Source organism: Epithele typhae (genome assembly GCF_022376455.1).
Source record: "Epithele typhae strain CBS 203.58 chromosome Unknown BXZ73scaffold_9, whole genome shotgun sequence".
NCBI lineage: Eukaryota > Fungi > Basidiomycota > Agaricomycetes > Polyporales > Epitheliaceae > Epithele > Epithele typhae.
This window is the reverse complement of record NW_025954200.1, coordinates 239,688-267,653: the sequence shown is the minus strand read 5'-3', so window position 1 is coordinate 267,653 and position 27,966 is coordinate 239,688. Positions and strand designations below refer to the sequence as shown.

The following is a 27,966-nucleotide window of genomic DNA, read 5'->3' as shown; positions in this document are numbered from 1 at the left end:
CCCAGGGCCGTCCACGATGAGTCCCTCTGGACCGCAGATTTTACCTTCCCCGCCGCCATCTCCGCCGCCGCTCGCGACGCCTGCCATCGTGGTGAACGGCGCTCGAAACCGCGACGAAGACGCCGGGAAGGCTTGGCATGACGATGAAGAAGATGCGGCGCGGGAGAGAGCGAGGGCACGGAGGGCAAGCAGGAGGATGAGCGTGAAGGCGAAGGGCAAAGGCAAGCAGAGGGCCGACGCAGTCGAAGATGACGATGAAGACGAAGACGAGGAGAGCGAGGACGAGGACGTCGGTGTCGTGGAGGGCTACCCTCCAACGAAGGACGAGGAGGCGGAGTCGCGGCGTGTGCAGGAGGTATGCACACATTTCATTCTCATCGTCCATATCTTCCGCTTTGGTCTACTGCGGGCCCCTGCGAACCTCGGGTGACGGAGTGTTGAGAATGTGCGCGACGACCCGTCCAACATTGAGTCTCAATGTCTAAATGGCTAGTCTGTCCACCTTGACCTTTGCCGGGTCTTCCTCCCCGATTTCCGCCAGTGCTCGCGATTACCATGTGCGCTTTCAGAACTGACTATTATCTTTCCGCGCCGCAGAACCTTCGCCGATGGGAGGTCGCAGAACGCCAAAGAAGGAAGGCCGCACGCGAGTCCGTGCAGGGCAGTTCAGGAGGAGCTGGTGTCACTCGCTCACCCTCCATGCTCGCCGACCTATTCCACCGTGATTCACGCAAGGCGGCCATCAAGGGCGCGGGAACTCATCAGGTCCTCGCAGACCTTGATGAACCTGATGGTGTACCCCTCGACAACCTCGCCGCGCCTCCCGTACACTCCCCACTGGCATCGCCGTCTCCTCTTCCTGCTGCAGGTCACAGCGTTTCACAATCGTCCGGGCATGGGCCATCGCCTTACGGAATCCATGGACCTGTAGTCGAAGAGCCGGAGGAGGATGACAACCCGTTCGACACCCCCACCGCATCGCGCACGTCGCTCAACTTGCCCCGCGCGTCCGCCATCATGACTGAAACCGAGCAAATCTCCACTGGGTCCGACGACGAGGTCACTACTCCGACTGCAACCACTCCACCGCAGCTCCCCACCCCTCCTGACGCGAGCCGAGATGGCACAGTGAACGCGAAGCGACCGACGCTGCCTCCATCTGGCGAGTCGAATTTCGTTGGGCACTCGAAGAAGCGCGAGTCTATGAGGAAGTCAATGCCTCCGCCTCCTCTGCCTCTGGGGCTTCCTCAACCTAGAGAACTGCCGAAGTCGGGCACTACTACCACGACTGAGCCGGAACCTATCCTGAGTCCCACTCCCAGTCCAAACCCAGAACAGGAGGAACTGAGACGAGAGAGAGAAAGAGCGCAACGAGCTGCCCCGCCTGTTCGGTGGTGGCATGAATGGTTGTGTGGGTGCGGAGAGGGTCCAGATCGCGGCGGAGGCAACCAGGTGAGCACGTGGGTTCTCGTTGAGGCTGCCGAAAATATCGTGCTGACATGTTCGCAGGCCGGTGCCACAAATCCTTTCGAGTAAACAACCCAAACAGCGCATGCTCTGAGTGAGTTTACCACTGTCGTTTCGCGGTTCATGGCCTTGTATAGCTGTTCTTGGAGGCTACGGACGCTCTTTCCCTCTTTTATGTCGCTTACTTCTTTCATTACGATCCCTTATGCATATACACGGACTCCACTACGCCATCACGCCGACGACGGCAAGGCCGTATTCCAAGTTGATTATTACCTTTCGTCGTGTATTATGGATGTTGCTCTAGAGCGAGGCCATACCCATGCTCGCTGCCGCACATGCAATGCCAATCAGGATTCATGCTGTCTTTGTATCAAACAGTCTAGTGAAGACGTTTCACTCAAGACTGCGTTTGAACGTATGGACATTAGGCGCCGAGCTATGTGCCAGTCACATGACCAGGGCGCGACTTGTGCGCGTCTCGGCAATAGTCAGACCTTCGCGCTGTTCTTGTCAGCTTCCTCCTCTGTCCTCGTATCTCACTGGCCGCAAGACTGAATGAAAATGCCCCCTCCTGCTGGGCGAAGAATTGGAGACGATTTCGTGGACGACTCGGAGTCGGATGTCTCCATTGGTGGCCTCGAAGATGACCATAGCAAACCGAAAGGGAAGGGGAAGGGGAAAGCCACTGACAAGCGGAAGATAGACAAGGGAAAAAGCAAGGCAAAGGACGTGCGTGACTTTGCGCCGCCATCTGCGTCCCCCTCTGACCCGCAGGGCCATAGCAAGCCTACGCGTGGGAGGCGACGTATACGCGTTCATGGGACACCGTGCAGGAGGACGAGGCGGGGCGGCTCGAGGGCGCCGTGCAGGACCTCATCGCGCGCGGACGGAGACGACGGTGCGCACCCGCCTGCTGCTCTCGACGCGCGCCCGGTCCCGGCTGAGCTCGCGGCCGCGCCCGCACCCCCCCTTGCACCCCACGCAGGCTGCTCGCGCCCGCGGCGGCGATCCGGCGGACGATCATCCGCCACCTCGTGCTCGTGCTCGACCTCTCGTCGGCGATGACGGACCGGGACATGCGCCCGACGCGGTTCGACCTCATGCTGCAGTACGCGCGCGAGTTCGTGACGGAGTGGTTCGACCAGAACCCGCTCGGCCAGATCGGCATCGTCGGGATGCGGGGCGGGTTGGGGGAGCGCGTGGGTGAGATGTCTGGTGCGTTTGCCTGTTTCAGTCCTTGTCCTCCTTTGAGATGTTGCGCGCGGAGGCTTGAGCTTATTTGCTGCCGCAGGAACCCCGCAAGACGTGCTCAAGTCGGTCTCGGAGCGGCACAAGCTCGAGCCGGCGGGCGAACCGAGCTTGCAGAACGCGGTCGAGATGGCGCGGAGCAGCATGGGCCACCTGCCGACGCACTCGTCGCGCGAGATCGTGGTCGTGTACGGCTCGCTGACGACGTGCGACCCGGGCAACATACACGACACCATCGACGAGTGCGTGAAAGACAAGATTCGAATATCCGTGGTCGCACTGGCGGCCGAGATGAAGGTATGCCGGACCATGTGCGAGAAGACGGGAGGTGTGTCGGTCCCGTGTGTCGCCCTCGGCTGCGTTCGTCTGACGGGTTCTGTACCCAGGGCAGTTCGGGGTCGCGATGAACGAAGGGCACTTCAAGGATCTCCTCTTCGAGCTCATCCCGCCTCCAGCGCAGAAGGCCGGGGCGCGCCCTGGAGCGGGGCCCGCGGCGGACTTGATGATCATGGGCTTCCCGATGCGTCTCCCCGAGTCGTCGCCGCCGGCGCTGTGCGTGTGCCACTCGGAGCTGAAGAGCGAGGGTTTCCTCTGCCCTCGGTGCCTCGCCAAGGTCTGCGACGTCCCGACGGACTGCGACATCTGCGGGCTCATGATCGTCAGCTCGCCGCACCTTGCGCGGAGCTACCACCACCTGTTCCCGGTCAAGCCGTACGCCGCTGTGTGAGTGCCCGGCCCCTCTTTCCTCCTGATTTACGCGGTTCACGTCGCGCTGCATCCGCCATGCGTCTCCGCTTTCATTCGTCGTCCTTCGTGAAACTGATCGTCGTGCCCGTGTATGCAGGACGACTCTGGCGGATACCGCGCACCCCAGCAAGCGATGTCACGGCTGCGCGAGTGTGTTGAGAGAGGCCCCCGCGGCAAGCGCAGGCGCCCTCGGGGAGGGCATGAGCCCCTACGGACGGTATCGGTGCCCGGACTGCGCGCATGACTTCTGTAGCGACTGCGATGTGTTCGTGCACGACGTCGTGCACTGCTGTCCCGGCTGCGGGAAATGAAAAAGGGTCTGCTCCGGCCCTCTCGACCCTGAGCCTGGGGCGGACATGTGAACCGAAAACTCCCGGGGGCGCAGGACACACCCCTCTGGGCTCCTTCCGACTTCTGGGGCTCTCGCGGCATCCCTGGCCCGTCGTTGGCCGACCGCACCTTCCGTTTGTGCGCCCACAGCCCTAATCAGCTGACGGGAGATTGCACCTTCGTAGACCGCCCCGGGGCGTCCGTCAGTTTGACGTACAAGATCGCCGGCGACCTACTGCCCCTGGGCGCGCCATTCGACGTATTCTCGGCCTTCGTCCGAGGGCGTATTGCCACCGCGCACTGCGACCGGTGTCTTTCCCTGACTCGGCGCGTGGGCGCGGTGGGTCTGGGCAACCGCACCAGATCGATTCGGGCGTCACGGCACGTGGTTCGTCACGCCCTTCAAATTCGACCGTGTCCCCACTTTGCACGCTGAATTCTGCAGGGCAACGGGCACGGATCATGTGCGAGTAGCGGTGGAAACGCGTTTCGTATCCGAAGACACGCAAGGTTCTGACCTGGGTCGTCCGCCAGCGCGGTCGGACTCGGCGAGCACTGAGACCAGATACCGTCGAACATACTTAGTACTATTGTGGACAAATTGTGGACGCCGGGAGTCGGGGGTCGGAGTTGGGGCATTGCGAGGTGATTCGCTCTCCGACATAGCATCGTCTGGGAGACGTCGATCCAGATTGGCGCATCACCGCGTATTGTCGCATGTGTACGCCTGTGGACCGTGGTCTGAGCTTGCTCCGTTCCGTGGCTCTCCGCGCGACGACCGCGCGGACGATCGAACAGATTTGCGAACCTCGGGCTTGACGTCTGGATGGACGGAGAGCTCGTTATGGCAACGAGGTGTGGAAGAGGACTGGAAGGCGAATTCGAAGAAGACCCGTAAGCAGTGGTGCCCCCCGCGTGGCCGGCAGTGGCCGCGCGCGCACACCCTCTCCGAAGGATCTGCCGTTCTCCCTCTTCGAAAAGTCTCTCCGTGAAGGGCTCGAACTTCTTCGACGAGCCTTCGTGGACGCACGCCAGTCGCGCGGCCCCGCCCACCCGAGACGGCTGCAGTGCTCGTGTGAGCTCCGCGCTGCATGCGGTTTCGCCATGGACTCAAACCGGACCTTGTGACGCTCCAGCAGGCTCGCCGAGGACCTGCATGGTGATGTGGCAGATCCTTGCGCCCCGTCGCAGTCCGTCGACGCAGGGCGGCGGGCAAGCACGCAGCCTGCCATCACTCCACACACCGCACGACGCTCGAGACGCACGACCTCGGCGCGCGCTCCCACACGGGGGCCCGCTGCGATTGAGCACGGACGATTGAGTGCGGGCGAAGCTGACGTCAGTCGCAAAGCTTGTCCGACAGCGACGTTTGTGCGGCGGGGCGGGACGGAGATGCTCGCACGGGCGGGCGGCGCGGGCGGATTGCCCACGCCCGCGCCTTCGCCCTGCTCGCACGCCTGCCCGACGCGCCTTCGCGTGCTCGCGCGCGGGGAGACCGCACCCGGCGATCTGCATTAAGCTCGCCGCTTGCTGCTTGCGGCGCGGGGCAGCGTCCGCGCCGCCTTCACGGTCGCCGTAGGCCCCGTACGTGCGGACGCGCGCGCGCGGGGACGGCGGGAGAAGAGCGTTAAGCTTTGGGTGGTTCGCGGCTCTGATCGACTCGTGTAAACCTCCCCGAGCGCGAGCGCGAGATGGGCTCCGGGCGAGTCGAGCCCCGCGGCGCGTCCCCCGCGTGCGAGTGCGGCACCGCGCGTCCTGCGGTGTGTGCGCGTCGTGGGTCAAATGCCCCTCTTCGTGGCGAGGCGCCCCGGGAGAGCATCCTGGCCGCCAGCTGAACTGCACCGGCGACGCGCTCTGCAGACTGGGGAGGCCCTGGGCGAGAGTAAAGACGTCGGCGGAGGACGCGCGAGTTCGCCGATGGCCCCCACAAAGATCTCGAGCGAGGGGCACGGACGGCGGCGATGCCGCATGGAGCGCATAGCATGCAGGCCGGGGCGGGGGCTTGGGGATGGGGAGGAGCTTGGGGACAATTGCGCGCGAGAGTCGCTGGGAGCGCAGCGCGTCGCGGCCGGGCCGGTGGGTGCGCGGGCGGTGGGCTCTGGTTCTGGCTCTGGTGGGGGTCGGGGTCGAGCGCGAGGGTACCTGCTGATGCGGACACGATAAGTTTGAGTTCAGGCAGGCGCAGGCGGCCGCCCCGCCGCCTTGGAACTCGTCCTCGCTAGTGCACGAGTGGAGGAGGCTTCTGGCGGCTCGTTCATTATGTAGGTAGGGGTACAGCACGGCGGCACTAGTAGCTACATGCCAGATGCAGTCCTAGCAGAGCACATTTCGACGGGCGGGAGCGGGCAACGACACAGGCGGGACACGGACAGCGACCGAAAGCGAGCAGGATGGGTATTTACAGGGAGCGCGGACGGGACACATGACGGGCAGGCGGGTGGGAAGGCGGGGCGGGGGCAGGGCGGGGGCGCACATGTGGGCGAGGAAGATCTATCAGAGAGTCAGCAAGCTGCACATCCGCGCACGCCCATGACGCCGCCCGCGCAAGGCGGAGGCCCAGGCTCGCGGGCGGCGGCAGGGCGTCCGCACTCGAACGCGCAAGCGTGAACTCACGCGGGAGTGGGAGCGGGAGCGTTCGAGGGAGAGCGCGCGCGCGCGCTACTCCTCGCCACCCTCTATGGAATCGGCGGCACCCAGCCAGGGCGACGGGTCGGCGAGCATGCTCTGGTACTGCGCTTCGGTGATCCGCTTGAAGGCGATCGTGCCTTCTCGCCAGCCGCGGAGGAGGAGCTCGAGCTTGGGCAGGTTCGAGACGTCGCTCAGGTTCCGGAACGGGACCTCGTTCAGCGGCCAGCCCTCGATCCGCACCAGGTACCGCTGCACGACGTTCTTCATGTACGACTTGCGGCTCCAGCCCATGCTCGCGTTTTTGTCGCCCGTGATGCGGCCTGTGGGCAGACGGAGGGCGGGGGGTCAGCATCGGGGGCGACGGGAGCGAGTGGCGGCGGGCGGGGAGACGGACAGAGGTGCTCCTTGATGAGCCTGCGGAGCTCTGCGCGCGCCTCGGTCATGCGTTCGCTGTAGGACGGCTTCTGGTTGATGCGGAACGTGATTTGAGACATGGTGCTCGACGGTTGCTGGAGTTGCGGTGCGGAGAGCGCGGAGTTGAAGTCGCGCAGGGAGCGAGCGAGGGGCGAGATGCCGGTGTGACGCGCGCGGGGCTCCTCAAATACAAGCGCGGCCACGCGCACGCGCATGAGAGAGCGCACCTACCCGGCCGCGCTCTCCGACATCGTGGCCCACGGGCGAGGCGAGGGACTTCGCGGACGCGGCGGCTCGTGTCTCGCGCGGAATATCCCAGATCCCAGATCTCAGACCGCGCTCGCGCTCGCCGCCCGCCTTCCTGCGCGCCACGGACGGCCCGCGCACGCGCCCCGCCCTCAGGCCCACGGAGAAAGCGGGGTCGGGGGCGCCCAGCGGCGGAGGGCGCGGGTCGTCGCCGGCCGCGTCGACCAGGTCGACCATGCGCGATGGAGAACGGTGCTAATCGCGCGCGGATCTCTGCGCACGAACCCGGGAGGGCCGGCCGGCTGGTCTGGGCAAGGCGGTCTCGGGTGTGCGGTTCACGCCGTGCCAGGGCACAACGCAAAACGCTGGAAGGCTGGGAGATCGGATGGCGACCCGCCCTGCATTTTCTGACCGGCCTTCTGGCGAGTGCGCGGCGTCGGGTGCCGGCCGCGCGCACGTACGCTCGACCCCGGGGCTGCAGCGAGTGCGAGGCTCGAGCACCCCCCCTCGGGACGATGGCGGGTCGATAAAGGTCGGTAGTTATCGCCGCCCTGCCTCCCGTCTTCCCGCACAAACACGGGGCCTCTCTGCCCAAGACCATGTGTCAAGCGCGTCAGGGCCCCAGAGCGCCAGCCCCGGAGGCTCAAACCGCATGCGGCGGAATGATGACCAGCCCGCCTATGCCCTTTCGCTCTCCTCCAGCACGGGCCCGGCCGAGCGGAGAACAGACCTGGAGATCTGGGGTTTCCGACTTCCCGCCAACAGCCCCCGATCCTCCAGACGTGCTCGCAGCCGGCAGTCGTTCACCCACGCTCTCATGCACGTTGCCATCCTCTCGAGCCCGACCGCCAGCCCTCCGCCACAGCGACCGGGCGCACGGCCGCCGCAGCCCCCAGCTGACGGCGCTGATCGGCCAGGCTGCCTGCACAGAGCCCGCTCAATGCGCACAGAGCCCGTCGCCACTCACTCCGTCAGCGCAGGCAAGCGGCTGGCCGTCCACTGCGCCCGTGCCCCGTGCCGCATGGGGATCGTCTGCACCACCGAGACCGGCGGGCCCGCACGCAGCGCACGCGTGCGGTGTGCACGGGTATGATACCAAGGGAGCGCCACGCGGACTCCGACGGGCCCGCGCGCGGCGCATGCGCAGACGGGTGCACCGTAGACGACGCGTCCGACACAGCCGCGACCGCGACCGCGCGCGAGCTCGAAGTCCGCCTTCCGCTCGCCCGCGTCCGCGTCCGTGCCCCGCCGGAAGGCCCATTGACAAAAGCGGGGGGGGAGGGCGATTAACGTTCGCGTCGGGCGCGCGCACCCACCGAAAGCTTCGCGGGACCGCGCCTGTCCGATCGTCGCGCCCCGCGAGCAGCCCGCCGCGGGGTTTGGAGGCTGATCGGTCTCTCGCGCCGTGGCCCTGGCCCGCCCGCCATGCAGCCCCCCGAGGCTCGAGCAGAGCGTCGAGAGCTGTCGAGAGGTGGGTGAGGATTACGTTGAATGCCGGCCACGCCACCGCGGGCTGGGCCTCGAGGCCTGCCGGTTGTTTCCTCTCCCCGTTCGCGTACGCGACGGCGAAGGGGAAGCGTTGCCTCACGTCCCGGAAGGTTTCCTCGCCGCTGCTCGATGCGCAGCCCGGACGAAGCGAGCTCGGTTCGTCAAGGTTAGAGGGCACGGTCGTGGTGCCGCCCGGGCCCCGAAACGGTGCTGGTGGGCGAGTGAATCGGTGACGGCAGCGGCCACATATCACAGGACTTACGGTTCCCGTGCAACAAGGAGCTCTCCTCATGAAAGCACTTCTCGGACGCTGCGGCTAGGCGAATGTCGCAGAGCCGTGAAGACCCGAGCTCTGGAGCGTGTCTGGAGCCCGACCAGGTCACCAGGCGACACAAAGGATAGGAGCGGTTTTCGAGGGAGCCGACCGTAGTCACCGACGCTGCGGCGGAAATAGCCTGGAAAGTGGTCGTCCCTGTTATCTGATAAGGGTTCGGCGGACTCTGTGCCTTTACAAACAGAGTGTGAACGAGCCACCAGACCGGTCGACTTACGACATCGTGTGAGATGCTGGGAGCGGAACAGTGATCATGCAGGCAGAACCATGCGCGCGTCGTCGTGTCGAGCTGGACCGGTTCGACTCCGGTCACGGCTGCGCGCTTGACATGCTGAACTCTGCCGCGAGCCCCGCCGTCGTCCTGGTGCCACGGCAGATGCGGGGGTTCCCATGGCACACCCACACGGCACAAGAACATCAAGATCTGGTCGCAGGAAATGCCTTTTGGGACATCCGCGCGCCCGCGTAGACCGATTGATGCGATGGGCGCGCAGTACGTACACCTCCATTCTGCACCCACCTAGCCTAGAAGGCCGACGCCCAGCTTTCAGGGCACGCGCTATTCCGCCCTCACCATCATTCTCGTCACGGCTTCGGCGGAGGCAGGTATGTCAGCAACTAGAAGTCTAGCTTCTGTCGTGCCCGACAGGACTAGAAGACTGGACTCGTGGTCGGTCCCTGCCACACGACCTCATCACCAGCTGTTCCCTTGTCCAACGTCGAAAGCATCCTCGGTGTCCTTTGTCGGTGCATCACCGGCCGGGCCCAGAGGCCAGCGCGCGCAGAGCCGTTCACACACCGTCGGGCTTCTTCGGCAGCCATGTCTGGGAAGTCGGAACGCGACGTCGGGCGCTGTCGGCGGCTGCGCTTCACGGCTGTCTTTGTTCCCATTCCCGCGTTTCATCTCGCATTTGCGCCTTTCTACCCGCACCAAACAAACTAACAACCGACCAAACTCAGTTAGAAGGTGGGTCTCTCCAGAACATTGTCGAGAAACGGATCGTTGACGTGGGCAGCATATCTGGCCATTCACAGTGATCCTCGGAGCTTGAGAGCTTGAGAGACGACGGAAGGATTCTCGCCACAACACGAGGCTTCAGTGCAACACGTCACGGCACTTCGGGCGAGCTTCTTGTATATCCGTGCTCCTGCATGCATGCTAGAACTGACCAAACACTTGGAATCAAACATCGTAGTACACCGCTTCACTCGCATCCCTCCCCGGCGTTTCTGTCGTTCGGCACTGAAGACACAAATTGCGAACATTGTGCTCACGCAAGGCGTCATGTATGGATTCGCATGGAAGACACGGAGAGCCGCCTATCTGTGTCGGTCCGTGGGCTCCAGATGACAGCCTCCGACGTGACCTTCCGCTTGCAGTCTGGTTTTGGTATGTCCGTCCCGGTGCGCTTCACAGACGGCGAGACAACATGGCCGGGGCGAACCCTGTCGCGATATAAAGGCCTCAGAGCGGATTTGTTTTATCTTCCACTCGCTGACCAGTCTATCTCCATCTCCCCTCGTCCGGGTGTGTTTTCCCTTGGTACGTCTCCTCTGCCGTGCTCCTACCTGTGCTAAAGACGTCTGTCGGATGTTCGTCTTCTCTTCCCAGCATTCTGTCTTCGTCATGTCTTCCGCAGGGGTCCCTCGACGTGCTCATCACCTTCTCAAGACGGACTTATTCTTACGAAACACCTTCTACACCGACCTCAATGACCGAGCCCTCGTATCCTATGAGAAAGCGAAGGCGATCGGGCTTTCATTTGGTCCGTCTTCTCCATGAGACCCTGTCTGACATCGCCGACTCATTCGAAGAGTACAGACATGAAAATTGACGACATCCTCCATCTCACGCCCAAATTCTGGCAATTACACAACGATCCAATCTCACTCCAAGACGGCGCTGCTCTTACTCTGCTCACTATTCAATACAACCTGGCCGCCGGCACCATCGCCCGATACGCCCAACACCGTCCAGATCTCGTACCTCTCGTGGAGGACCTGTTGCAGTTCCGGAAACAGTGAGTACCACCTACTATATTCTTTCCATCGGCCTCAAAACTCCTTCACAGCGGACAATACATGCTGACGGAGGTCGGACATGGCTTGGATATCGGCAACATTGAAACGACGGCGACCTTGCTTCCATCGGGCGACTTTTCTCTCACCTCGCCTACGCCCTCGGCGGCGAAGTACGTTTTATGTCCTCACATTTCCGCGTGTCTGATGAGCGGTGCTTCAGATTCATGCCCCCTACTGTCCCCGCCGGGCTCCCCTGCATTGCCGTCGTCTTCGCAAAACTCATTGTCGACGGCGAAGACCGCGGACACAGGCCCTTCCTCGTTGCGCTCAACGACGGCAAGGAAATGTGCACAGGCGTCCAAGCGAGGTGCGTCACGCGTTTCGTTGCCCCCGCGACCCCTTCTCACCCCGTGTTCAGGCAGGTCCCCTTTCGCGACGGAACGCACCCCGTCTACCACTCAATCACGACCTTCACGGATGTGCGACTTCCGCGCGCAGCGCTCCTCGGCACCCTCGAGAAACCTGGAAGCATGCACGAAAATCTCATGGACATCATCAGCCGCGTCTCCGTAGGCTCCATCGCGGTGGGCTGCTTCGCGCTTCCCATTCTCCAGTGCGTCGCCACCATCGGCACCCTCTACTCCCTCCGGCGCCACGTCGGGCCCTCCGCGGACCCCGCGAGGCGCGTCCCGATCCTCTCCTTCCGCACGCAGCAGGCCCCGCTGCTCGCCGCGGTCACGAACGCGTACGTCGTCCAGGCGTTCCAGCGCTGGGCGATCGAGCACTTCTGCGCGGCGAGCGACCCGCGGCTGCGCCGCGCCATCGCGGTCGTCTTCAAGGTCTTCGCGGTGCTGCACGCGCAGGAGAGCGGGCTCGCGGTCTCGGACCGGTGCGGCGCGCAGGGCCTCTTCTCGCACAACGCGATGGTCATGATGCACGTGAGTGCTCGCTCTCGCCGCCGCTCCCGGTTGGATTCTGATCGCGGTCGTCTGCTCTCCGTAGAGCGCGATGCGGGGCATCGCCATCGCGGAAGGCGACATCCTCGGCCTCTCCATCCGTACGTACTCGCTCCCATCTCCCGTCTCGCACTCACCGACACCCCCCGTCCTTTCTCCAGGGCTGACAACCGACATCCTCCTCGGCCACGTCGTCTTCCCGCCCCCGTCCGACCCGACCCACCCCCTCGCCCGACACGAAGCGAGCGTCCTCGCCGCCCTCCGCGCGACGCTCGCTGCGCACGGCCCCACCGCCGCCGCTGCCCGCCTCCTCCCGCACTGCCAGCCCGCGGTCGAGGCGATCGGGCACCGGCTCGCGCACGACGCCGCGGCGGGCGCGCCGGGCGGGCGCGCGCCGCTCGTCGACCTCTTCGTCGCGCAGTGCGTCGCGCGCGACGCGGCGTGGTACGCGGAGCACGCGGGGCTCCCGCGCGACGCGCAGCGCGCGCGCGCGGACGCGGCGCACGACGCGGCGCTGCCCCTGCTTGGGGAGCTCGTGGCGGAGATGGACGTGGGGGAGTACGTGGGCGCGCCGATCGTGAGCGACGCGCGGTGGGCGGCGTTCGTGGAGGGGATGGTGGTGCACGAGGGCGAGGCGCGGGTGGAGCTGTTCGGGGAGGAGCGGGGCATGGTTGCGGTTGAGGAGGAGCAGGTGAAGCCTCTGAGGGCTCACCTGTGAGCACTTGAGCCCTGTGTGGGACGGTCTTGGAGCATCGAGGATGGGATGGGGACACATGAGCGGGACCTCGTCCTTCCATCTCACGTACACACATTCCGGAGTCACGCCCTGTAACGACAAAATTCACGCACTAAGCTGACTTGCGCAAGCGCGAGTGGCCAGGATTCTATTCGTGGTATCGTCGTGCGACTACATCCAATCGTAATCGTACTCGAGAACCGGGTCTGACCCCGAGCGTGTCGTCTAGCAGTTTTGTGGATCGTCGCTGTTACCCCTTTCACGCGCTCCTCGGCGCGGGGCGCTTCTACAGGCGAGCAAGCTCGTTCTGAGCGCACCCGCCCGCTTACACCCCCACCCCCACACCCTGTGACCCTCGTAGGGCCACCGGCCGATGTTATTGGGCCACGGACGCAGCACCGTTCTTTCCATCCGCCTCTCCTGTGTCGCCATCCAACGCATCCTTCGCGCCACTGCTGAACCCAGCCACGACATCCGAAGGGAAGCGCACCGTGCGCGGCGAACCAGGAGCGGAGGTCGGGGACGCGGCCAGGCCCCGCTCCGCCAGGTACTTGCGCATCTCGTCCTCGGGCGGGAAGCGCACCGCGCGGAAAGAGACGGGCGTGGCAGTGCCCGACACGGACTTGCTCCCCACGAGCGGCGGCGTCGCAGACGGCTCGAGGAGCTCCTCCACGCTCGCTGCCGGAGCGTCCTCAATGCTCGGCGCCGAGCTCGAACCCGGCACGCGGTCCTCGGCGGCGAGGCTGTCTGACATCTGGGTGATTCGCGAGCAGGTGAGCGGGGCGCGCGCACGGGATACGTGCTCACGAGGCGACTCACGAGGCCGAAGGAGAACGAGGACGGCGTGCGTGCGTGCGCGTGGTGCGGGGGCACGGCCGTCGCGTCGCTGACGAGCGCCGCGGGCCCCAGCTCTGGCACGTTGTCCATGTTGCGCGACTTGTCTTCATCGCTGCTGCCATCGATGGCCTGGGTTACGCCCTCCTCGACTGTGCCACGCTCGACGTCAGTTTGGGTCGTGGTTGGGAAGGGGGGTTCGGGGTCGCCTGGAGTGCGACGCGCCCAGAGGAGCCAGTCAGGTGCTGGTGCGTTGCGCGCGGTCCAAGTGCGAGTGATGGAGAGGGTGCGGGTGCGGACCCTGCGGCCGAATGAGAAGAACGGAATGGAGAGCCCATCTACGGGAGAAACGGTGAGCGCCGAGCAACAGTTGGTCGGAGAAGCACGCACGGATGAGAATGGAGCCTAGTACTACGAACGCAACGATAGGCTGGAGAGTGGCAGCGAGCAGCTGGGCTTGGTTCGCCGGAGGAGACTCAGGCACGGGCAGCTCGGTGACAGCCAAAGTCGAGATGAAGATGGCGCCGACACCCATCGGGCCTGCCAGGCGCGTCAGATACGTGTGGGGTAGTCAGTGTTGCGAATAAAGCCCACCGAAATGTCCAGTGAACAGCGCCTCCCTCCACGTGGTGATTTCCGGTACCCATCGGTACAGGAAGAGGAGTGACGGGATGCGGCGGAGGAACATAACTGCAACGAAGATAATTACGAGACGCCAAGGGGTGATGCTGAGATCTGTCGCGTTGAACATGTTGAATGGCATCCAGGCCCCAATGTACACAAAACAGCCACAGTTGAGGATGAGGTCGATTACCGAGGAGAAAACCTCTTCTTCTACTTGAGAGTTGAAGTGCCCATCCCAGCTGATTGCTGAACCTAAACCAGAGCGTCAATATCGTAGGAATGCGACAGGGTGGCGCACCGTGTACCTGCAGCGAACGCAGCAAGCAAATCATCGACCCCTAACGTGCGAGCCACGCCAATAGTGAAGATAGCAAGGGATAGGTACTGGGCGACATACGACTCGCGGTCGATGAAGCCCTTCCTGTGAGTGAGCTTCATCAAGTACGAGAATGCGATGCCTGAAATCCTCATGTCAGATGTAGTTATCGTTGAGGAACGCCATACTGACCTAAGATGGAGCCAATGATAGTGCCAAGCACAACTTGGTCTGAGGGCACGTGTAAACACTTGGTACGCAACAACACTTGTAACCGCATACTCACATAGCCAGCCAATGAGGAACCACTTCTCGAAAGCCACGCCTCGGGAGGCTTCTACTGTGAGATAGATAGAGATGCTTAGGAAGGGATATGCGAGGCCATCGTTGGCCGCCGACTCGGCGGCGATTATCTGGCGGAGGTTGAGGGGCACATGTTTTGTAGCAAATTTCCCTCCTGCGCGAGCTCAGCACGTGTTGTCAGCGCCAGGAAAAGTATATCCCCACCAACGATAGCGGCGGAGATAATGGGGTCGGTCGGTGTCAGGCATGCAGCGATAACGAGCGACGAGACAAAGTTGATGGGGGGAAATACTACGAAAACGATTGCTGGAGGTAGCAGTCAGCGAGCAGAGAGAACGGTTCCGAAACTCGAGTACTCACCCGCCACAACCAACCAACCGAAGGCCATGGTGGGTACGACCATGACCAGCAGACCCATAGCATGGTCAGCGAGGTAGGACTGGGGCAGCTCGACCCCGATGGCGAACAGGCCGGTGGCAAGGGTGACGCGCATGACTTCGAGTGTGATCACGTTGATGTCGCCCCCCCACGCACGGGGGTTGAAGATGTCGGCGCAGTACGGGCCGAAGATGACGCCCACAGCGGTGCCGAGAACAACTTCATTGACATACAGCTGGGAGGGAGAACGCCTCATGTCTCAGGTCTGGCGACGCACGCATGAGAGACAAGGGAGGGCACTCACCTTTTCTTTGACAAGCAAGGAGACCATGCTGAACTGTAGATAGAGTCAGCATGTGCAGTAGACGAGATGGGCCCATGGACGCAAGGCCAGTACATGACCACCTCGGCCGCGTGGGCAGATATTGCGCGCGATATAGTGGGACGGAGGGAAAGCCAACATACCGCGACGACGAACCCTCCTAAGACCATGTACGCCAGGCCGGAGTCTGTCACCTGCCAGACAAGTCTGTGAATTGCAAGGCGTAACAAGATGGTCCACAGACTTCGAGCAGCTGCACGCCCATGGTGACGAGTTGAATCTGGGCGCCGAGGGCACGGCGGAGAGCGTTGAGCGGGGGAGGAGGGCGGAGAGGAAGCTAAGACTCGCTTGAGAGCGCTTTCGGCCACTCGTCCATGAAATCATCTTCCGCTCGGCATGCTTATCTAACAGGCGCCGTTCTCCGTTCCTCTTAGCATTGCCCAGCCGATCCAATGGCGTTTTGTGCGCTGGGGCAGCTGGAAATAGGCGACGAGATACGGCCCGAGCCCGAGCACGCATTCAGAAAGAGGGCAATAAAGAGTGGCTACAGTAGGGTACTCGCGATCGACCAAACGTCCCCCGAGCCTTCTACTTCTCCGCGACCGCAGCGGCGACGGAGCCCGATGGTCGCGGGCCAAAGTATGCCGCAACAGGATCTTGGCCGGTCTTCTGGTAGCTGTGGGGCAGGCTCGGTGAATATTCTAACGGGTGGAACGACATGCATTGTGACTCACTGCCAGATACGGGCCATTTGGGAGATGCCGGTGGCACCAACAAAGAGGTTTACCTGGCAGTCCCGGGGTGTTCGAAAGAGGTTTTGGATGCAGAGAGGAAGAGAAAACATACCGCGGCCAAACTGTAGTTGACGGGCGTGATGACGAAGGAGTAGCGTACCCAGATTACACCTGTAGCGGCGAGGGCTGATGGTTGCATCCCAATATTCATGATCGCGAGTGCGCATACCATCAACGTGCGTTGCAAACTCGAAAACTGCCAAGACGCACCAAGGTTTTGCGACATACTCAGCTTGTCAGCTGGGCGCGACAAATCCTTCAAACCCGCCATAACCAAGCACCACTTCATCATCGGGGCCCAGAAGAACACCGTCTTCGGGCCTGTTGTCCATCGCGAGGCAGCATAGAGTTGCGTGGTGGGCAAGAGGAAGCCAAGTCGCGGAAGGAGCACGGGAATCCGGTTCCGTCAATACCAATCAATCACAGGGCTGGAGGTCCTGACGCACCCGCAGGGTGGTTCATAAACGCTTGGAATTTTGAGGCTCCCGCAGAGGCTGCCGCGCCGGACATGGTGTCGATGTAGGATGGGTCGAGAGGGAAGTTGGGAGTCGGAAGCTTGCTGGGGTCGGCCGTCGTGCGACTTCGCTTGGCTGGGGACAGGCAGCGCCCGCTGAGTCGAATCCGGGCGTTTCTCGCGCGCTTGGCCGGGCTTGGCAAAAAGACGCTGAACCATCGGCCGCGGCCGGGACGACATCGGCCGGGGTCCCGACCATCCCGCATGACAGACCAGTACTTACGTATACCTCATGACAAATACCCACTGAGAGATCCGCACTGCCCAAGAATGTCCACGGCTTCTACTGGTACATTGCATGCCACTGAATCTCGGCTTTCAGCGCCCCGTCCAAGCAGGCAACAATATTGACTACTTGAAAGTCCTGAGTGGTGGTAAATAATTCCCTCACTGCGTTTGCACTGCGCTCGCGTGAGTAATTCCGCAGGTTTCAGCAAATATCTGACCGGCAACCCTTCTCCAGTTCCATACGACCAATATGTGGCTCCTCAGCACGGACCGCGCGCACATCCACTTTTTCCCTCGTCCAGAAGACGTTCCTGGTGGATACGCCATTCTCTCTCATGTATGGCTCACTGAGGGAGAAGATACGTTCCAGTCTGTCCGTGGCCATCGGGATCTTTCGAAATCGAACTCCGAGCCGCCAAAATCTTCATCGCCACCCATCAACGTCACCAACCCGCGCGATCTGGTCTCAGCGAAAGTCCGCAACTTCCTCATCTTCGCCGAGGGGGAAGGCCATCAATGGGCATGGGTGGATACGTGTTGCATCGACAAGACAAGCAGTGCCGAGCTCTCGGAAGCCATTAACTCTATGTTCCGCTTCTACTCCCTCTCAAACGCATGCTACGTATACCTCGAGGACGTCGGCGACGATGGCTGCAAGCAATCCGAATGGTTGTACTCCCACCCGCGCAGGGCTTACACCAGAGGGCCCACCGAATTTCACAACAGCAAGTGGCATACCCGTGGCTGGACACTTCAAGAATTACTCGCATCCAGAGACGTTGTTTTCATGTCTCGTTCGTGGACCCCTCTCGGCACCAAACACGATCTTGCGGAGATGCTGGAGGAGGCGACCGGCGTCCCTCGGACCGTGCTTCAATTCGAGGTCGGTGTCACAGACGTGAGCGTCGCAGCTCGCATGTCATGGGCAGCGCGGCGGAAGACGACGCGGATTGAGGACGAAGCGTACTGCCTGTTCGGGCTGTTCGGGATCAACATGCCAACCTTGTACGGAGAGGGACATCGGGCTTTCTTTCGTTTGCAGGAGGAGATCTTGAAGTCGTCTACGGACATGTCCTTGCTCGCGTGGGGAGATGTCCTACCCTCCCGACACGCCTCTTTCAAAGGCCTGGAGCGAGTGCAGGAACCGACACGACCCGAACGCTACCTCTTGACGGACTCGCCGAGGTGCTTTGAGCGATGTGGCGCGGTACTTTCCGAAGGGTTCGCTCAGGTCACCACTGAGGGAGACGTGAGTGTCTCTTCGAGCCTTTCATCGTTTCATGCGCTTACTTATCGTCTTCAGCGAAGTGCGTCTTCATGTGCTGCATACACGCCTGCGACAATCACTCCTCATGGTATCCATGTTCATCTGCCAATCGCGCAGGTGCATGGCCCGTGGTACCTCATGGATCTGTGCTGCTCTCTTACCAACGAACCCCTCTTTCTCATCCTTCGTCTACGTGCCGATTTGACGATCGACGGACGCCCAGTTTTCCAGTGCGGCCGCTGCCCTATGGACGCCCATTACGGGATGTTTCACTATCGAATCGTCTCCTCCGAGTCTTCCGTGGATGCCGGGGTCTTGTCGTGGACCATGCTCGACGCCTACGTGCAGTCATACGCTCCGTATCGTGCGGAGTCCGCCCCTCTCGACAATCCCGGACTGTTCGTCTCACGCGCGTGCGGGTCCGTCCGCTCCCCCTTTCGATTCCGGCTATCCCTCTTGTCACTCGCATCATGGAGATTAGTCGCCGCCACCCGCGTCCGTCTCCCATGGACAGGCTCGGAGCCGCTCACGGTCATATACCGGGAACCACACGCCAAGACGATCATGTCGGTCGAGATTGGAGTCTGCATGGAGACCTCCGACAATCCCACTCCCACCCCAGCTTCGACTATTACATGGGCCGACGATTCATCCGACGACCGCCACTACGCTCGCGTCGTGTTCACTGACACCGGTTCGTCGCGCATCCCTTCTACATCGCGGATAGGCCTGCAGCTCGCGGGCGCGCACAACTGCTCCATTGACCATATCGACGACTGGCCAGACCTACGGAAAGTCATCTCCCACGTGTTCCAAGATGGGTACGGGACTCGATCTTCGGAAATCCAGGTTGCCATTTCATTTTCACAGAGCTCTCTCGGACTGCATAGACGGGCGCTCCAGTTGAATCTCGACTTGAATACAAAGCCGGTTGACAGAAACCAGGACGTTGATATGCATAGCTAGCCTCCACCATGCCCTCGCGCTTTACTCTTCTGGGAGTCCTCTCGCGATCTCCCTCAGGTTCTCTAAAGTGCTCTCCTCGCTATACAGCTGCCGCTTGCACCCCACACACGTGTCCCTCAGCAGCGTCTGCAGCTCGGGCACCTCCCACATCACCGTCCCCCCGTCCCGCAGGCCGAAGAACCGCCACGGCTCCCTGACCCACGCGAGCTTGAACGCCCACCATGTCGTGTGGTCCTCCAGCTCCCCACACCTGGCCGTCACGCACCGCCGGCGCCACAAGTTCGCGGTGAACAGCGTCTCGCTCTCCAGCTTCTCTGCCAGCGCGGCCCGCCGCCGCTCGAGCACCGCGAGCAGCGCCGCGAGCGCGGGCGCGTCGAGCCGCGCGAGCTCGCCCGCGTGCGGCGGCGCGAAGACGTTCACCGCGAGCGCGGCACGGAGGGCGCGCGCCGCGTCCGCGGTCCAGCCGAGGCGGCTCGCGAGTCCGTACACGCGCAGGGGCGCGGCAGGCACGTGGCGCGCGAGGAGCTCGCGCAGGACGGCGAGCGGCATCGGCATGTCATACTTGTCCGCCGCGAACGCGACGGCCTCGAGGTGGTCGAGGTCCGAGGGATCCGGGATGCCGAGCGCGGCGATGAGCGAGAGCAGGCTCGCGAGCACGGGCGCGGGCTCGTCCATGGAGATCGGCTCTGGGGTGCCAGTGGCCGGGGATTGGGGGAGGGTGAAGGCGGATTTGAACCAGCCGGAGGTGCGGCGGAGGGTGGAGGAGGAGATGGGGAAGCGGACTTCGTCCCTAGAGATGAGGAGGATGTCGCCGTTGGGGAACGCCTCTGCGAACAATGGGTCGGTATCACCCGCGCTGAGCGGAGGGTCGGTGGGGTTTTCCGAGGGCTTGTTCTCAGGAGTGTCAATTGTTGCAGACATGGTTTCCGACGTTGAGTAAAAGCAGCGATGTGGCAGGATGCAAGTGCGACGGCGTTGTGCAATGGGGATGATAACGAGGGGGCTGGCCCGATGTGTGAACTTTGGCCGAGCAAGCTTTCAGGTAGGTGTTGGCATACCTTCAAAACATTCAGTGAACGCCAAATGATGCTCATGGACCTTGGTCCGTAGAGTGCGGTACGAAGGGGCTCGCCCGGCGCGTGAACAACGTGGCCCTGCCTCGTGCTGGAAGCGGTAGGAGGTGGCCCGGACGCGGTCCGGGAGTCCGATCTTCACTTTCCCATCACGTTGCCTTCACGAGGCGCCAGACACGCACGCGTCCTGCATGTCGTGTCCAGGCGGCTCGGCGCAGTGAGCTCTTCCCACTCTGACCTCGTCCTCCGTTCTCTCTGCCCATCCGCGACCATCATGGACGACATCGATATTGATGACTTCACGGTGGACAATATCCTGGACCCACTCATGTCATTTCTCTCCTCCGTCCTCCCACCAGCGGCGATGTACTTCATCCGCCCCCTCATCACCTACTCCCTCGCCCTTCTGTCCGCGCTCGTCCGATTTGGCCTCACTGCCGCGCACTCGGAGAACTGGGACACTCAGAAGATACTTCCCCCGCTCATCACGGTCCTCATGGCCTACCTCGCGCTCGTCAGCTTCTACCGGACGACCGGCTGGATGCTCCGCACCGTCTTCTGGTGCTTCAAGTGGGGCGGCATCATTGCGTCTCTCGCCGGCCTCGCCGGATACCTCCTCGCCACGCAGGGCAACGCAGACGCCGTCGGGGGCATCGGGGGAGGCGGCGCGATCCCGATGATCATGAGCGCGCTGCTCGGGATGTTCAGCGAGGACGCACAACGCGGGCGCGCGGGCGGCGGCAAGAGCAAGAGCAACCCGGGCTTAGCTGCGAAGCCGCGGCGGCGCAGAGACAAGGCGCAGGAACGGGAGCAACCGAAGGCCTGGGAGAGCTGGGACAAGCATCGCGAACACAAAGACTGGCAGCACGGGGCCGAGGCGGAGTACCGGGATGAGGCGGCGAGGATGAACGAGGGCGTGCAGGAGGCGGTCATGAAGGTCGCGGAGGTCGTCCAGGGTGCGTTGAAGGAAAGCTGGTGGGGGACGATCAAGAATGCGGTCGAAGGCAGCGGCCTGGTCGGCTCGGCAGGAATGCGGGACGAGGAGGCGGGCTCGGACCAGCGGGCCAAACGGAAGAAGGAGGGACGAGCGGGGTCGCGATGATCCTCCAGCGACCGAACGGGAGTCTGGTGGACGAGGCTTCGCCGTATCACTTGGACACCAGTACGTTGCATGCTCTCGTGCAGTACCCGTTTGACGTTTCTGATGCACTTTGTCTCTCGAACAGCACTGTGTATGACTAGTGCTTTGTTTATTCGTTGCTAGAGCAAGTTATGCCAGCTAGAGAGGCGTCGATCTGACACACTAAGACAGCTCGTAACGCGAGCTTGGGGATTCAAGGTCTGCGATCTTCATTCTAGGGACGCTTTTCTCGGAGTCCAACTCCGTCCTTTGTACGGTTATTGGTCTGGCGTACATCAAGTTGGCAAACAATGGATACCTCGCCATAAACCGCTTCCGAGCGTTCGCATTCGGCTTCATTATAACATAGTCCAGTCCTGGAAGACTCATGTTGTGCAAGGTGCAAGGTCGCAAATGTGCAACAAGAACACCCAGGCCACAGTTGACAGATTCCCCACCGAGAAGTATGTGAAAGGTGAGTACGTTTTCGCGTTTCTTGATGTGTCGGACAGCATCTGGCTTTACGCAGTTGCCTGGATATTCGGCGACTGACAAGCTTCACGCCGTCGTCCAGTTACCGCTGGCCTGAGAGGTGAGCGTCACCTCTCGGCTTTTGAGCGGCCTGTGCTCGCAGTTCTGGAAGGCACCTTTCGTAAAGGGTCTCACCGGGGCGGCAAGCTAGACGGAAGTATGCCTGGGGCAGCGCCCGGGTGGTGAGCGGGAGAAGGCGGGCACTGACGCAAAGCCTGCGTCCCATGATACACAGAGGCCGCAGACAGTCACCGCTCGGGGTGAGTGGCTGGTGCCGTGGGCCGGATGGTGTTGTCCAGGGCGGTGGCGAGCCACTGACCCCGCCGGCGTCTCGCTCGCGGCTCTAGCGCGCCGTCACACCTGCCCCCCTGGGCTGTGACCGTGACGTGACCAGTGGTGTTGTTCTCCGCCGAACACCCCCATCAAGACCCGCTGGTTCGGACTCCGCCCCGTGGAAATTAGGGGCGCTCTCGTCTCTGGCCAATCCCCGCTTGCCATTCGACAGGCCGACCGACGCCGGTCAATTAGGCGCTATAAATGGTCTCTGATTTTCCTCCTGTTCCGGATACAAACATCTGCAAATATGCCCACGTTATAATGCCCCCGTTCCCTGTCCCATACTCTTTCCTCAACCCCTCGCATCCTCATAGCGAGCTCGCTCTCTCCCCCCGTCCGCCTTAGACGCCTTTGCACTCTCCCCTCTCGTCCTATATCGCCATGGGTCTCAAGCGCAAGTTCTCCCTCGAGTTTGACGACGTTGCTCCCACTGTGAGTGACCTCGCGTCTCACCATCGCGTCACGCGTCTGACGCGCGCGACCAGAACGGGAAGCAGGCGAAGCTCCTCCCTTTCCCCACCATGGACCTCGACTCCGACGTCGCCATGTCAGACGGTTCTCTGTCCGACCTCGACGCTCTCCTCATCCCCACCTTTCCCGCTCACACTCGTCACCAGTCCGACGTGAGCTACGCGTCGTCAGCCACCTCTGACTCTCCTCGCCACTCTCGTGGGTACCCCCGTTTACAGCTATGTACATCTCCCTTGCTCACGAATTGCCCCAATAGCCTTCTACCCAGCCCTCGAGATCTATCCTGGTGATCAGGATAGTGAGATGGGTATCGCCGCCCACGGTCACCCCGACCCTTCCCCTAACGCTCCTCAGAAACCTATCGGTCTCATCCAGCCCAGTGGCAACGGCTTCTCTCATCATGGGTAAGTCTTGTACTCGGTATATGCTTCAGAAATTCGCCGTCCAGGTTGTGCCTCATGCCGTGGACATGTCCTGGGGTGATTGTGCTGACTATCCCTCTTCCAGCCACAACTGCACTCAAATCCCCAAGCTCCGCATGGCGTGTTCGTCTGGCCCCAATGGTCGTCGTTCTATGTGGGCCCTCTGCGAGGAGTGTGGCGCCATTGAGATCGTCGACAGCGACTAAATCGACACTCGACATTCGCCTTCTGTGACCGCCAATCCGACTCCGGCTCTTCCGACAGCTTGAAATGTAAGACTGCTCTGCTTTTCTCCATCCCCTCTCCTCTATCTGCTTGATCTCTCTGGCGACAATTTCGACATTCCCCACCCCGACTCGCGACACCCCCAACATCCTTCGCCGCCTCCGCCAAAAATCGACACTCGACAATCGACCAGCCACCCAGCCGCCATCCCTACCTCCATCAACTTCGCCCTTCACCACTTGCTTTTCCGCACTGGTCTTGTCGTGTGCCTTTGCATTTCATTGCGCTGTTTTATTACCTTCGCATTCGCCTGCATCCCTGTTTTCGTTTTAACTCTATTGGTGTTCTTGTGTATACGCACATATGGACTGTGACTGTTGGTCAGGAAAACCCATATGTCCACTCTCGTCTTGCACTGCATACGTTTTACTCTAGATATCCATCATGCTGCCCGCTGTACACTACCATGAGATCCCAATGCTTTTGTCAAAATGCTTGGACGGAATGGTCGCCGCAGCGAATGGGTCCAGATCGATCATAAGCCCTCGGCTAATGTTTAATAAAGGCGCCTGTCAGTCTCAAACATGGCCGACGAATGTCAGCGCTTCAGCGCCAGCCTTGTGACCCTCCCAGCTTCTCCCCTTTCCTCCTCCAGATCGTCTTTGCCCCTCTGTGTCGGTCGTGGTGTGATACGCATCGACGCAGCACCGTACGGACTCGTCCAGGTGTGTCAAGCACGTAGCCCACTCCGTTGGGTCTTCGCTGCGCACCTTTTTCACTTTTCTATCCTCTCATGTTTCAGTATCCGTGGCCGGCTGGGGGACCATCACATACACCAGCTTCACTGAATTATGGTCTGAGTATATGCCATGGATGGTGGTCTGCGTCACTCGCTTTATGTTCGCACCTTTTCGTCTTTTCATACGTTCTCCTCTCCAATAACAAATTTGCTGACGCGTCTATTTACACTGCAGTCTGGCATCCCGAACACGCAGCATCCGCGGAAAAGTGAGTGCTCGGCCCGAGAGAGGACAGCGCACTGCGCAGACGGTTGGCTTCACGCCGATGGCTGACGCTACTAATGCCTCCCTCGGGCTGCGGTCGTCACTCCCCCGGCCAAGCGCCTTGCCGGTATTCAAAATCCGCCGTTGGCCGTCATCGCCATCGTCAGCAGCAGGAGCTGCGCTGCTTCGGGCGGCTTGTGCCGAGCCCCCAGCGCCCACGCAAACGTCCCCGGAGTCCACGGACGACACGCAATCTTTGCCTCACGTCGAGTCCACAGCTCACTTATGACCCCTGTCCGATCCCGTATTCGTTCGTACACGCACCGGCACAAGCCTGCGGACACAAACATAGATTCGCCGACGCGGCGCGGTCGAAAAGTGCACCGGGGACGTCGGGATTTGTGAGAAGGTGCAACACTCACCTTGGTGGTTGCTATGATGCACTCGTCGCAAAATTAATCTCTGACTCAACACGCGCCCGTGCCCACAGAGCTGGAGCTGAGCGCTGTACCCTCGTGGGTGGTGGATGCGGCTGCGCTTGCCTGTGGACGTTCGTCAGCCACGGCATGCTTGAAGGTGCGTCGCCTTCATTGCTTGCGCGCTGACGCATCCCATCCTTTCCTACCACTAATGTGACCCACTGTGGGACATTTACAGTATCGAACTCTGAAGACCACGGCAGCACGGACTGAGATAACCGCGGCGCCGATCAGGTGGGTACCGCCACAGCATCCATCATCTCAGTGAATCTCCTTCCGAACGACGCAGTGTAGCGCACGCGGGACCACTCTCGAGACCCGGGCGTCGGACCTGGCTCTGCACACAAATCTACCCGTTTCATCGCGGCACGCCCCGCAGAACGTGAGACGCGTAGAGAGCATTGAACGCGTGTATGTGCGCGACAGGACTGTGCAGTCAGCACCCGAAGAACAAAACACCGGCGTTTCGATTCCGCTCGCGATCTGTCGACACGGTGCGGCGAGGTCTCGTGCTCAGGGACATCATCTGTTCGTTGGCCAAAAGGTTCTCGCGCAACCTGCCGGATGCGTCATATATCTATAGCCACGTCGGCACCGAGGCTGATCTGGTTGGGGATCAGGAGGTGAGGTGAGCTGTGGGCCTTTGTGTTGTCACAACCGCTCATGGGGGCATAGCCCGTACGCCCTCGTTCTCGCAACGCGGCATACGACCTTCGTGCGTAATGCATGATCTTATCACAGTTCCTGGTGAGCTTAGATGGATATTTGCGAGCGTCGGGGACGCCACGATCCCGCGCCCTCTCCGGTTTCCGACCCACGCTGACTATGTTACACACTGTGCGTAGAGCGTCTCGCCGGAGCACAAAATTCTAGTTCAGCCCAGTTAAGAGGCTTTATTGATCCATGTGTGAGGACATGACACGACGTCGAGATGCACCCACCCGTCGCCCCGAATGTCGCAGCAAGAAAAAAGATGACTGTCTACAACGTGAGTACAGCTGTCTTGCAGCAAGTCTCAGGATACCTGACACAGATGGTGACGCGAGTTCACAGCCACCGCTGTCCTTGTTCGAGTTGACTTAGAGTTTGGTCTACGTAGGCTAGTTCTTGTCGCATGCCGAACATCGTAAACACACACTCATTCGAGCGGCAGCCTGGCTCCGGCGAGCGTCACAGCGACTGCGGGCCCAGGAACCTTCGTCCTCCGCTATGCGATGACCAGAGGAAGCGGCGACAAATCCGGCCACGACAGTCTCGGATGTGCAGTCGGCGGAACGAGACCCGGAGCGATGTCATGTCGCACGGTGGCGCGTTGGAAGTAGATTTCGCTGCGTCCGAAGCGGTGTAGTATTAGCGCCCGTCATGCTGCGACTCAGGGCAATGGCGAGTTGTCGTCGCTCCCTGCCGCACTCGAGGTGGCTCTCCCGCGAAGTGGGCCTGAGGGAAGATGAGGGCACCGCTTCACTCGGGTGTATTCCGTGAACCTGGTCCCGGTCCCTTCGGATGCGCGCGGCCGAGTATATCTGCCCGCGCACTCGGGAGGTCAGGGAAAGCTTCAAGCACACCCAGGTCGACACCACACAGAGCACTACATGGCGTCCTCAGCATCTGGTCTACACATCTTTCAGGACACTGGAGCACCTCCCGGGAGCTCCGACTATACGACAGTCGTCGTAATCCACGGAATTGTCTGGCATAGCGGTAAGGATACGGGCCGAACGTAGATGCACTGTATGGCTAATGGCTCTTCACGGCAGCTATATTCTCGAAGATGGTTCCTCTGGCTAGGAGCAAGAACATACGTCTCGTCCTCGTTAATAGACAGGACTACCCCGGCGGGGCCCCGTACAACTCCGCCGACCGTGCATTGCTCCCCGCCCAGGCAGGCAGCAGCAGGCAGACTGTCCCGCTGCCTTCCGAGAACGCATGGGTCTTCATGCAGCACCGCGCCAGCACTCTCAACCAGCTCCTCGTCGAGCTCGTCCTCGCCCGCGGTGTCACTCCTGCCGAGCCGGCCCGGAATAAGGGCGGGATCGTGCTCGCTGGGTGGTCGCTCGGCGTCGCCTGGATCACCGCTCTTCTCACCCACGGCGGTTCCTTCCAGCAGAACGGCGTCGACCTCGGCCAGTACCTCCGACGTGTGATCCTCTACGGTGAGCTCGCCCAGACGCACCCGTGGAGTACCTTGCTGACCAGCGCTCCGCACCTCCCGCCGCCGTCGCCAGAGGGCTCCAGCACGGTGTACGGCTACCCGCCGAGCCCGGACCCGAACCCGCAGCTCTCGGTGCAGGAGCAGGACCCGCTGCTCTGGCTGTCCGAGTACTTCGCGCACGGCGACACCGCGGCGACGCTCGAGCGGCACACCCCGCGCGGCGCGCCGACCCCGACGCTCGCGCGCATGACCCCCGCCGAGGTGCGCGCGACGGTGTGCGCGGCGCAGACGAGCCCGGGCGGCTCGGACGCGCTGCTGCTGCACTGGGGCGTGCGCACGGGGCTGTTCGCGGCGCTGCGCCGGCGCGCGCTCTTCCCGCCCGCCCGCGCGGCGCCGCCGTGGCCCGCGCTCGAGGTCCGCGTCGTGTGGGGGGACGAGAGCGTGTGGGAGGTGCTCGACGCGACGCACGCGCTCCGCGCCGAGCTCGCGGACGCGGCGGCGAAGCGCGCGCAGACGCGGCCGGTGACGCTCGCGCGCGTGCGGGGCGCGAACCACTTCGTGAGTCGCTCGTTTCTTCGGTTCGGAGATGGGTGTGGGCTGCCGCTGCGCCCGCACGAGGGGCGGGCGTTGCTCTCAGTTGGCAGGCACAGCGCGGCTGCGGTGGGAGCGCAGGACAGGGGTTAACTCTGCGCTGCGGCCGACGATCTGCGGGCGCGGCTGTGCATCGCTGACTGGTTTTTTGATCTTTCTAGGCCCATTGGGACTATCCTGAGCAGACGCTGCGGGTATTTTTGGCCGCCCCGAACGAGGTTGAAGCCTGAGATTGGTTATCAAAGTACACTATAGATGCTGCACACCCCCTTTCTTGCTGTGATTCTGCTTTCTTGGATCGCCATTGCTCTTCTTGTATCTGATATATCTATTAATGACGGTGCACACGCGCCGGGAAATAATAGGACTGTGCTTACACCCACGCAGTCTTTGCGAT

The 27,966-nt window shown here is 62.0% G+C and overlaps 11 protein-coding genes across 11 annotated transcripts; 7 read left to right on the top strand and 4 right to left on the bottom strand.

Annotated features, from left to right (window-relative positions):
- Window positions 1-16: 16 nt before the first annotated feature.
- BXZ73DRAFT_98851 (uncharacterized protein) lies at window positions 17-1,561 on the top strand (the record flags this gene model as incomplete). The annotated part of the gene is made up of 4 exons (XM_048027816.1): window positions 17-355; window positions 598-1,309; window positions 1,359-1,452; window positions 1,510-1,561. The coding sequence occupies 4 exons, from the start codon at window positions 17-19 to the stop codon at window positions 1,559-1,561; spliced, it is 1,197 nt and encodes a 398-aa protein (XP_047880424.1).
- A 470-nt stretch (window positions 1,562-2,031) lies between these two features.
- Window positions 2,032-3,776, top strand: BXZ73DRAFT_42650 (TFIIH basal transcription factor complex subunit SSL1; the record flags this gene model as incomplete). The annotated part of the gene is made up of 6 exons (XM_048018998.1): window positions 2,032-2,199; window positions 2,253-2,368; window positions 2,456-2,685; window positions 2,762-3,046; window positions 3,105-3,441; window positions 3,563-3,776. 6 exons carry the CDS (start codon window positions 2,032-2,034, stop codon window positions 3,774-3,776), a joined length of 1,350 nt encoding a protein of 449 aa, XP_047880423.1.
- Window positions 3,777-6,453: 2,677 nt separating this feature from the next.
- On the bottom strand, window positions 6,454-6,917 carry BXZ73DRAFT_88665 (uncharacterized protein; the record flags this gene model as incomplete). Its single annotated transcript, XM_048025035.1, has 2 exons — window positions 6,454-6,743; window positions 6,818-6,917. The coding sequence occupies 2 exons, from the start codon at window positions 6,915-6,917 to the stop codon at window positions 6,454-6,456; spliced, it is 390 nt and encodes a 129-aa protein (XP_047880422.1).
- A 3,615-nt stretch (window positions 6,918-10,532) lies between these two features.
- Window positions 10,533-12,601, top strand: BXZ73DRAFT_42756 (acyl-CoA dehydrogenase NM domain-like protein; the record flags this gene model as incomplete). Its single annotated transcript, XM_048019019.1, has 7 exons — window positions 10,533-10,671; window positions 10,728-10,926; window positions 10,978-11,097; window positions 11,148-11,298; window positions 11,350-11,865; window positions 11,930-11,984; window positions 12,045-12,601. The coding sequence occupies 7 exons, from the start codon at window positions 10,533-10,535 to the stop codon at window positions 12,599-12,601; spliced, it is 1,737 nt and encodes a 578-aa protein (XP_047880421.1).
- Window positions 12,602-12,995: 394 nt separating this feature from the next.
- BXZ73DRAFT_88663 (Sodium/hydrogen exchanger family-domain-containing protein) lies at window positions 12,996-15,405 on the bottom strand (the record flags this gene model as incomplete). The annotated part of the gene is made up of 9 exons (XM_048025034.1): window positions 12,996-13,373; window positions 13,439-13,791; window positions 13,844-13,993; window positions 14,048-14,329; window positions 14,383-14,535; window positions 14,662-14,850; window positions 14,901-15,002; window positions 15,057-15,309; window positions 15,379-15,405. The coding sequence occupies 9 exons, from the start codon at window positions 15,403-15,405 to the stop codon at window positions 12,996-12,998; spliced, it is 1,887 nt and encodes a 628-aa protein (XP_047880420.1).
- A 721-nt stretch (window positions 15,406-16,126) lies between these two features.
- On the bottom strand, window positions 16,127-16,700 carry BXZ73DRAFT_42696 (UPF0041-domain-containing protein; the record flags this gene model as incomplete). Its single annotated transcript, XM_048019005.1, has 4 exons — window positions 16,127-16,183; window positions 16,243-16,316; window positions 16,401-16,511; window positions 16,637-16,700. 4 exons carry the CDS (start codon window positions 16,698-16,700, stop codon window positions 16,127-16,129), a joined length of 306 nt encoding a protein of 101 aa, XP_047880419.1.
- A 482-nt stretch (window positions 16,701-17,182) lies between these two features.
- BXZ73DRAFT_98845 (HET-domain-containing protein) lies at window positions 17,183-19,106 on the top strand (the record flags this gene model as incomplete). Its single annotated transcript, XM_048027815.1, has 3 exons — window positions 17,183-18,181; window positions 18,317-19,020; window positions 19,070-19,106. The coding sequence occupies 3 exons, from the start codon at window positions 17,183-17,185 to the stop codon at window positions 19,104-19,106; spliced, it is 1,740 nt and encodes a 579-aa protein (XP_047880418.1).
- An 80-nt stretch (window positions 19,107-19,186) lies between these two features.
- Window positions 19,187-20,086, bottom strand: BXZ73DRAFT_88661 (uncharacterized protein; the record flags this gene model as incomplete). Its single annotated transcript, XM_048025033.1, has 1 exon — window positions 19,187-20,086. One exon carries the CDS (start codon window positions 20,084-20,086, stop codon window positions 19,187-19,189), a length of 900 nt encoding a protein of 299 aa, XP_047880417.1.
- Window positions 20,087-20,512: 426 nt separating this feature from the next.
- Window positions 20,513-21,340, top strand: BXZ73DRAFT_42927 (uncharacterized protein; the record flags this gene model as incomplete). Its single annotated transcript, XM_048019053.1, has 1 exon — window positions 20,513-21,340. One exon carries the CDS (start codon window positions 20,513-20,515, stop codon window positions 21,338-21,340), a length of 828 nt encoding a protein of 275 aa, XP_047880416.1.
- Window positions 21,341-22,606: 1,266 nt separating this feature from the next.
- Window positions 22,607-23,324, top strand: BXZ73DRAFT_98842 (uncharacterized protein; the record flags this gene model as incomplete). The annotated part of the gene is made up of 4 exons (XM_048027814.1): window positions 22,607-22,657; window positions 22,711-22,894; window positions 22,953-23,100; window positions 23,204-23,324. The coding sequence occupies 4 exons, from the start codon at window positions 22,607-22,609 to the stop codon at window positions 23,322-23,324; spliced, it is 504 nt and encodes a 167-aa protein (XP_047880415.1).
- A 3,094-nt stretch (window positions 23,325-26,418) lies between these two features.
- Window positions 26,419-27,799, top strand: BXZ73DRAFT_98841 (uncharacterized protein; the record flags this gene model as incomplete). The annotated part of the gene is made up of 4 exons (XM_048027813.1): window positions 26,419-26,527; window positions 26,584-26,979; window positions 27,052-27,536; window positions 27,731-27,799. The coding sequence occupies 4 exons, from the start codon at window positions 26,419-26,421 to the stop codon at window positions 27,797-27,799; spliced, it is 1,059 nt and encodes a 352-aa protein (XP_047880414.1).
- Between the last annotated feature and the right edge of the window lie 167 nt (window positions 27,800-27,966).